The 10,129-nt window shown below is 45.9% G+C and overlaps 1 protein-coding gene across 1 annotated transcript; it reads right to left on the bottom strand.

Annotated features, from left to right (window-relative positions):
* Positions 1–3,936: 3,936 nt before the first annotated feature.
* Positions 3,937–5,436, bottom strand: LOC147988765 (uncharacterized). Its single transcript, XM_087546749.1, has one exon. The coding sequence runs from the start codon at positions 5,434–5,436 to the stop codon at positions 3,937–3,939; it is 1,500 nt and encodes a 499-aa protein (XP_087402875.1).
* Positions 5,437–10,129: the final 4,693 nt, after the last annotated feature.

Below are 10,129 nucleotides of genomic sequence, written 5' to 3' on the forward strand. Positions count from 1 at the left end.
GGAGAACTGATCTACATTAGCTATCTGGATTGAGAACGCTATCAACCCCTGATCTACAGAAGGCGAAGAGGCAATTATTCGTTAGTTGGATTAACCACCACAATTGTCATCAATAATTCAATATATAGTAATCTTCCTTTCAGTTGCTTGCAAACGTGCTGTTTTTTGTGGCTGGGTACTAGCAACTTTGTCGGTTTGCCATGCAATTCAAAAGCAAAGAAAATATCTTTGGCATATTTATTAAGGACGCCGCTAGCTGCCACACGTGTGGCATATACGACATGTGCCCACACATCATGTGTGGTGTGAGTAGGAGACAGCCCACACGGGCTGTGTGTGGGCGGACATTGGAGTTGCCCACACGTGTGGGCGCGGCTATTTCGTGCCACACGCCCAACAAGTACTACTCATCTTCATACCGTGCGTGTGGCACGAAGCAAAAATGCCCACACGTCCTGACGCAGCTACGTTAGGTACCCCACGGGATGACTATTTAGTTGCCATCCTGGTTGGGATGACTATTCAGTTGCCATCCTGGTTGGCAGATGTAGTTATCCGGGATGGCAAGTGTAATTGTAAAAGCATGACAACTCTATCTGTTTTGGTTAATTATAGTTGCCATGTCTAATTTATGGTAGTTGCCGCGTGTAATCAAACCGTAGTTGCCGTGTGTGATTAACTACTTGTCACATATGGTCAAAACAGTAGTTGCCATGTGTGTTTACCTAGTTGCCACGTGTGGTCCAACCATAGTTGACATGTATTGTTAATCACAGTTGCCATGTGTGTTTATCTGGTTGCCACGTACGCGCAACTGCAGTTGCCGTGTAGCAAAGAATCACAGTTGCCATGTGTGTGTACCGAGTTGCCACGTTCGCATAACTGCAGTTGCCGTGTAGCAGAGAATCACAGTTGCCGTGTGTGTGTACCGAGTTGCCACGTTCGCGTAACTGCAGTTGCCGTCCACAACATAGGAGTGCCGTGTGGGCGAAAATCAGTTTGCCCACACGCGCATGACCTAGGTGGTGGCTGTGTGGGCATAAACTAGTTCGCCCACACAACGCAGCTGACAAACAGCGTGGTGCGGGCGTGTGGGCAAATTTTCCAACGCCCACACACCAGCCCCATCCTACGTGACACAAAAAATCAACCTTTTCGTGCCAAGATTCGTGCAAAAGGCACTGGACGACGATTCAGATGTGTGGGCGAGTTGAGGAACGCCCACACGTGTGGGCGTTAGACTTTTCGTTTATTAATTATATATTAAGACAGAAGTGGGATAGGTTGGTAGAAGGTAAATTCTATTCAAAATGTTTGATAACTTAAGATTCTGACTATGGATCCTCCGTCTGTACTGCACCTCGGAACAATAACTAGTGAAGCCGGTGATTTTTTTTTATCTCCACGGCCAGTATGTTCGGAACTTCGTATGACATAAACCTCATGATTACAGTTCCATCTGTTAGAATTGCTTACAGGGAATTTCACAAGATGATTGTTTGATTCAGGGGAATTGGAAGCTGAATAATATAGCTCTGCATCCACCAAAAAAGAGAAGAAACTATACCCAGAAGAATTTTTAAACTTCATTGGCTAAATCAAGAAGCAGAGTAAGCACCCTTTTATAGCCTGGAGCATCACTCTGATTTCTGCAGACTTGTAGCTACAATCAATAACTCAGTTATCCCTTTTTCATGGTACCATGCTCATATTAGATTCAGATATTATATATTATATTGTCATTTGAATTGATTTAACTAATATAGAAAATATTTTCATGCACCCCCTTGGAAAAAAATCCCAAAGGATCTGGTCTTTCTCCGTTTCTCTTTCTTTTGACACACATTTTTGTTTGGATGGTGTGTTAACAATTTTTAAGCCTCCTTCATTTGCTTTAGAATACTTAAGGGATTTTTAAGCTGGACAAGGCGATGGACAGCAGAGAATTGTCGACCAGGAATTTAGTCTGAGAAAGCTCTTGAAACGAAAACTGCTAGAATTGTGTTCTCTTCTAAGAACAATTGCGAGGCAACACTCAAGGATGCTATATCTGAGGGAGGGAGATGCCAATACTAGTTTCTTCACCAGCATGCCCGCCACCGACTGAGGAAGAATGCCATTACAACCTTGCGACAGGAGGACATTATCTTGACTGGTCAGGAGCAAATTACCACGGCGATAGACGATTTCTATGACAACCTCTTTGGCCAGGCACCAGAACGGGAATACACCTTGGACTTGGGGCTATTTGCCTACTTGGCATCCCATGTAGGGATCTATCGCATTTGGAGGTAGAATTCGTCGAAATGGAGGTGGAGAAGGTGGTCAAGGCTATGCCCCTGGATAAGGTCCCAAGGCCGGACGGGTTCACATGCCGTTTCTTCTCAACATGCTGGCACAGCTGCTGGTCCAAATGTATACAAGAGACAAAGTAAGGTTGCAACACAATGGGCCCTATATTGGGCTGTATCTCCAGACATGATTTGTAAGCAGTAACCTTGTGCGATGCTTCCATTTCGCCTACCAATTGTTTTCTAAAACTGTGTGCGATGGCTCCATGCTTGCCTTGAATAAACCATATCCCACACGTATATTTTCTAGAGAAACTGCGTGCCTCATTTTCATCTTGAATAAATGGTGTACGGGGCTAGGGCCGGTGGTGAATGCGGATAATTTTTTCGAAAATGTACTAGGAAAAACATTCAAATATATCAAATATTGCATTACAGACTAAATTAACATAAAAATTACTCCCTCCGTCCCGAAAAGGCTGTCTCAAAGTTGTCCAAATTAGGATGCATCTAAACACTAAATAGTGTCCACATACATCCAAATTTGGACAATTTTGAGACAACCTTTTTGGGACGGAGGGAGTACTTAGTATTTGGAGGGCTCCATTCAGAACATTTCAGCCCTTACAAAGATATACAAGGTGCTCAAAACATCAACATATAGAGGGTGTTTGTTTCCAGGCACTTCTTGGTCTAGGGACTTAAATAAGTCCCTATAAGTCCTATCTAAATCAAAGTGGGCATCTGGGACTTATGGAATAAGACTCTCAAGGAGGGACTTATAGGGACTTATAGTTGTAATATGGCCTTATAGAGACTTATAAGTCTCAGGAACCAAACATGTAGGGACTTTTTAGGAATTTGGGACTTATAAATTGGGATTAAAAAAAGTCCTAGGATTTATGAACCAAACAGGGCCATAATTTGGAACGGAGGGACTAATAATTAAACTAATTCGACCGCTTGTGAGCGGAGTTGACGTCGACGTCGCATTGGGTGTCGTCAATGCATGGCTGGCTGGAGCCCAAGTCCCTGGAAACATCGTCGTTGGCATTGCACTTCTTAGTGTCGATCTTCTAATGCTTGGAGGGTGGGGCAGCGTCACCCTTGTGCTCCACATTGCAACGGCGCTCCTTGCTTGTCCATCCTTGGAGGAATCGCCGAAGACTTCTGAACCAAAGAGTGCATGCATGCTTGCATGCAGTTCCGTCAGGTAGGCCCATACTATGCGAGACGCGCGCGGTGCGTTGGTGGCGATCGTGGGCGAGCTCTCGAAAAAAAGGGGTTGTGAGCGCTACTCTCGGGAGCGTTCGTTGTGCCTGTTTTTGCGTTGCCAGCTCGTGTTGTTCGTGTTGCCAGCTCTCGAACTGGTGCCTGCAGTCCCTGAGTGCCTGTGATGAGGCATGTTCGTAGTACGTGGCTGTGGAGTTACTTGGCCTGCACGTACCATTGAAGCTTGAGATTGCAGGCGTCCATGGATGTTGGCATACTCTTGGTGCTACTCCCACAAACTATATGTAGTATGGGAATTGGAAAATGGACACCGATCGAGTGGAACTAAACTGAGGACAAACATATTTTTCCCATCGATCACAAGATCCCTCTAGGTTCAATAACAATGTGTACATAAGAATAAATAAAGAAATCATCCCAAGATCAGTTTAGGAAGAGGCCTGAGCCCAAATTTTTTCATCATTCTTCTCACCACCATTTTCTCATCATCGCTCCATGGACATGTTTGCTGCCCGACCATCTGCCAATCCCAGAGTCCGATGTACCGAACATGGCCATCCTTCAGCAAAACAATGCGTTGCAACGATGTGCACACCCTCACAACATACTTCAAAAGCCATATGTTACGCTGCGTGTATCCAATCACGACCAACTCCTTGAGGTGATGGTGCCGAAGCTCATTGCGTGATTTCGACCAATTCATCCCACGCAGATAATCGGGCTCTGTTTCTGAGTGAGGCACGTGGATGTGCATGACCTCGAGGAATGTTGAGGCCATGAGGAGGCCACGTGTCCATGAGATATCCCAATTTGAAGGCAGGTCGGCAACAAGGAGCCTTTTGAGGTGCGGCAACTTCTTCTCCGGACTGCTGGCTCCAATCCAAGTTCTCCGCCCAGTAAATCGGATGACGAGGTTCGCCATGGTGGGGGACATACCGAGGAACGAGTCGAACTCATTTGTCCACCGTGCCGCCACTATACTATCATCCTCTAGAGAGAATGAAAGGTTAGTGTCCATGAGGCTCGGAACCAAGCCAAATAGAATCTTTGAAGTGTTGGTTAGGTGGCACGCTAGATGGACAAGCATTGGGAGATCGCGCAGCTCGATCACAAAAAATGAGCACTCTTCCAGGACAAGCTCCCTGATATGTGAACACGGCGCGTCCACCACTAAAGTGGTATGTGCACAGGAGCAGGACGTGAGGTACAACACCTGCAGGCCGATGCAGTCTCTGAACACCCTCTCGTACACATTCACGGGTGTGGAAGCAGACATGTCATGCAGGACGAGCTTAGTAAGCATGATGTAGTTATGCAGCGGTGGCAGTGCACAGTACTTGCCTAGCGTCAGGCTGCGAAGGCAAGACCGGAGATTGAGGCAGTCGTGGGGGAAGTTGTATGTCCGCGTCTGATCATAACCGGATGATGGCCTAACGACAACCTCCAGATCTTCCACCCCCCATGTACGGACTGCAACATTGATAAGGCGGTCCACACAAATGCTATTGTATGTTTGGAAAAACTCGAGACGGAGGGTCTTTACATGCCGGTCATGGCCACTGTCCGCTTCCAAAAAGCTCGTGATTCCGTTTGTGAATGACCTTATTGTGTCGATCTCACATCGCGCCTTGAGACCGTCGAGTGTCCCGGCCAAAGTGGCGTCACGCGGCAAGTTGCATTTGCGAAGGGCGACGGTCCGTTCATACTCCGGCGGGAGTATGTCGCTCACCCTGAAGTCGAGTGCGGACAGCTTGTGCGGGATGCGAACCCAACGGCTGGCGAGGATGGCCATGGAGAGCACTGTTCGGGTGTCCAGCCTGCTTACTATGAGGAGGATCAGATCATCATGGAGCGCACTAAGACGGTCCTCACCGCCAGACGTGTGAGGCCGCACTCGACGCAACATCGGCATGGCTTTCAGTGGCAATGGTATAGCAGAAATTTTTTGGAGTTCCTGTGCCATATTAAAAAATAAATATTGGCATGACATATAGTACAGTCTTACCGAAAAGAACAATATAAATAGGTTTTACAATATATATTATAGCTCACCAAATATGTTTAGAGTTAGCAAATACAAATAGTTGGGAAGAAACGATGGTCTTACATAAATATAACAGTCTCTTCATTTTTGACAATTGTACAACAAAAGTAACACCAAACTAGCATAAGAAACTACTAGTGAATTTGACACAACACAGGGATGGACTATTGCAGTAACAGAAGAGTGGACGTGATAAAAATGCTCAATGCAATGGCGGACCAGAAAGAAATCGGATGGTGGGCGCACTTGTTAAAAAAGAAAAAATCGCACAGACGTAAAAAGTTGGCAACTGAAGAATATAAACAGCCAATTGATTCATAACACTGCAGTTCGATCGTAGGTTTGAAATGCGCATGATTCTACAATTACAACAAACACAAGAATTATAAAACTGAATTAAGTTGGGGATTCCGAAAATATCAGCAACACAGTTAAGCAAGTAATGTAACACCTGGGATTGGGCACTGGGGATTTAGGGTTAATGGGGGCAGCAGGGCACAACAATACAGCAGGTCATCAGGCAGTCGATAATATGAACAAGCGGAAGCAGGCTTACCAAGTCCTTCTAGGCTGCTCCGGCCGCCGGACCGAGCTGCGACGGGCAACCTGCCGGCGAGGGTAGGCAGACAGGGGGGATTGGAGGTGGAGGAGGTGAGGCCGCGACGGGCCGGCGCGGTACGGCCGTCCGCGTGCGGGCGGCGCCGGCGACCGCTGGAGCCTGGAGGCCAAGTTCGGGATCGTGATCTGAGGCACTCGTCCCTCGTCTAGGAGAAAGTATATATCGAGTTTCAAAAAAAAAGTATATATCGACTGGGCTAGCTCTGGAAACAGAATTGTACTCCCTCATTCCCGATGTCCTAGGCCTACTAGGATTAGCACCAAAATTAGCGCATCGGTGGTTACGTGAGCCATCGTATACACGAGGGAGGCATCCACGAGTCTCTACTACTTAAAAAACGTAAGGTTCCATTTCAAATTTCTTCTCACCACCCATTCGTCCAACCATTCATGTATACGATAATCCGTCACCTTAATTTAATTACCTTCTGAATCAATTCCACTATAATTTACTTGCCAAATTTCTAATCACAATATAAGGTAATTCACAGTCAGAATTTGATCAACATTTATTTACACAATCACATTAAAAAGAAAATAAGGTTCCCGTTTCACCTTTCTTCCCACCTCCCTTCGTCCAATATTTCCCGTATAATAATCAATCACCTTAATTTACTTACCTTCTGAATTAATTCCACTTTAATTTACTTACCAAACTTTTTATCAAAATATAAGACAAATTATCAGCATAATTTAATAAACATTTATTACACAATCGCATAATATAGACAGGTAAATCATTTCTGATTAAAATAAAAGTTAAACCACAGACATAATTTGATGAATATTTTTTTACACATCGCATATTATGAGCAGGTAAATCACAAGCTAACTTACTAGAATATTTATACCCTGTTGCAACGCACGGGCAATGTTCTAGTAGAAAAAAAGAGGAGGCACGCACGATCTCCTTGGACCTTGTCTTGTCTTGGTTGTCCTACTAGTAGATGATATGGGAGTATTAATTAACTTTTCGCCAAAAATTCTGGGTGGGCCATGGCCTGGGTTAATGACAAATATGAGTGAATGATACAAGTAACACACAAGACGACCCACTAGGGTTCGGGAAAATTTTGTTTTTGCCACTCTAGATTTTTGCCAATTTTTCTTATGCCACTCTAAATTTTGACATTTCACTTTTGTCACTCTTATTTTTTGACAATTATCACAGTTGTCATTCCATGGCAAAAGCAAAATAATTTTATTTCACTTTTGCCACTCTTAGCATTTGAAAATGTATCACAATTGCCATTCTGAAATTTTGATTTTGCCATGAAATGGCAATTGTGATAATTATCAAAAGCTAATAGTGGCAAAAGAGAAATGTCAGAATCTAGAGTGGCATTTGGAAAATTGGCAAAAACTAGAGTGGCAAAAACAAAATTTTCCCCTAGGGTTCCCAAGGTTATAATGATATGTGTGTGGATGACGATGGCGATGACAGTGGTGATGATGATGAAGATCTCTCGGAAGACATGGAAACTTCGGGAAGCCCTCCAGGATGATGCTTGGGTTCACAAGATTAAGATCACTCCCAACTTGACCTTCGAACATCTTTGACAATTTATTGAGTTTTGGTCTGCCATCCGCGACTTCCTCTTGAGGTACAAGCTGAAGATGACATTGTGTGCAAACACATAGACAGCGGGATATACACTGCCAAGTTTGCCTACTTGGCCCAATTTTTTGGCATCATCCGCTCACCCATGGAGTTTGCGGTGTGGAAGGTCTGGGCCTCGCCCAAGGACAAATTTTTCGCGTGGTTGGCCATGCAAAATAGGGTATGGAGTGCTGACCATTTGGCCAACCAGGGGTGGCCCAATTGCGGGCTTTGTCATCTTTGCAAGCGCGTGCAAGAATCCATCGACCACCTCCTCTTCAGATGTCGGTACACTGCTAGACTTTAGAAAATGATAAAAGATTGGCTCCAGCTCGAAAGCATCAACACTTCTACTTGGCACTTGGCACGATCAACTAAAGAGTGGTGGATCGGGCTCTCCGACTATACCATACCGAATAGGAAGGCCATGGCTACCCACTTCATACTCACCTCTTGGACAATCTGGAATGAAAGGAACGCTCGCATCTTCCAACTCAAGAGTGCCCAGCCGACGGTTCTACTAGCTAACATCTTCCAACTCAAGAGTGCCCCGCTGACGGTTCTACTAGCTAACATCAAGACGGAGACTCAAACTTGGGTCACTGCGGGTGCAAAGAAATTAAGATCCATCATGTTGCGAGAGTAGGCCTTTTGTAGCGGTGTTGTAACACGATGGGTGTTATATAGTACATCAAATCAATTTGGACCATTCATTTATGTGGCTTGGAGGGCCTAGATGAGTCAATACTACTGGAGGTTTTGGGTAGTATATTGACTAGTTAAGGGCATTTTAGGTACTTCAATAATTATCAATCACGCACCAAGGTTCCTTCCCCGCCATGGCCAACGTTTCCTTCATATCATCTGTTGGCTCAGGCCACGTTGCTAGTACTCTTCGGTGACATGCGACGATGGACGACCAAGACGATGAAGCGGAGCTGACGGTCTTACTTCATGTTTTCGGCTGGCCTGTACAGCATGGTCTTTTCCGTCACTTGTGCTCCTCCGGCAAGTCCCTGTCGGACGCCTCCCAGACAATGCGCCGCCTTGACAGGAGGCTCTTGGCCTGTGAGTAGGGGATCAACACTCCGGTTATCGTCTCTCCCGCAGGGCTGCTCCGGCAGCCCAAGGACAACGACGTGGGCCGCAGAGGCACCCGCTCGTGCCTCAGCATGAGGCTCACGGAGTACACCGAGGTGTCGGATGAGCAGCACCACCTCGCCCGCCGCTGCGGACAGACGTCGCACCCCCGCGCCGCTTTGCTCGTCATTGCACCGTCAGTATATAGCGGAAGTCCTTTCGTGTGATCACTATTGACCATTGGATCAACTAAATATTAGTACTCATTATATTGTGTAATATGATGCACCGTAAAAATTCTCAACATTAAACTCTTTCTTCTCTCTTAATTAATTAATGAGGTATTCTTTTCCCTCCCTTCAAAAAAATAAAATAAATGACGATGACAATGACAGTGGTGATGATGTTTATAGCCGCCTTGTGCTTGGTGGTGAAGATGGAGCCCTGATGCGCTGATGCTTACGTAGGCTAACCGGCCACCGGCTTTGTGCACTTCTGCTGAGTCCTGGGGTGCTTTGCTTTCTGATGCGTCCTGGAGCGCTATGCGTCCTCGCGGCCGGCAACGGTGGCCAGCGTGCTCGACGCGAACCGCCAGAGTTCTTAATGCCTCATGCAAGTGGGACAACATGTCGGCGTCCCGCGAAATGCCGCATATATATAATACATGTAAAATTATACGGGTAGCTCACATAATCTTCGCGGGTGGCGATATAAATTAAGCAGACTAAACACATCAGAATACACAAAAACGGCCGTTCATTCAATACTAAAGAAAGCCGACAAGCAAACCTAGCTGTGATCATCTACAGCACACAGGCCCGCCCTGGGAGTCAGATGGAATTTATCTACACGCGATCCCATCGAGTCTGTATCCACGAGTAAAAGGCTGCTGCATGCATATGGCAGCAGGCCAGCGAGCCAGCGTACGGGCACCGGCAGCAAGGCAAGCGCCTCTGTACTCTTCGGCCTTCACGAGGACGAAGATCATCTCTTCACATTTGGATTCATGCCCCCTCGAACTTTAGTGCTTAGCGGCTTACCTAGCTTCCTCGAAATCGTTTTGTTTGCGACCCGCAAATTCAAGTTTACCGTGGCCAAAGTAGTTCACAAAGAAGTTAGCTCGCAAGTAGCCGTGTAAGACAACCTAGGGGCCTGGTCAAGAGTAAGATCACGCGAAGCCAAAACCCTAGCCACGGAGGCGGTTTGCCTGTTGGAATGGAGAAAATTCCTTGTTTGACACTGTTTTAAAATCTGGTTTCTTAT

Source organism: Triticum urartu, chromosome 1A (assembly GCF_056163025.1).
Source record: "Triticum urartu cultivar PI428250 chromosome 1A, HENAU_Tu73, whole genome shotgun sequence".
In the NCBI taxonomy this organism is placed as follows: domain Eukaryota; kingdom Viridiplantae; phylum Streptophyta; class Magnoliopsida; order Poales; family Poaceae; genus Triticum; species Triticum urartu.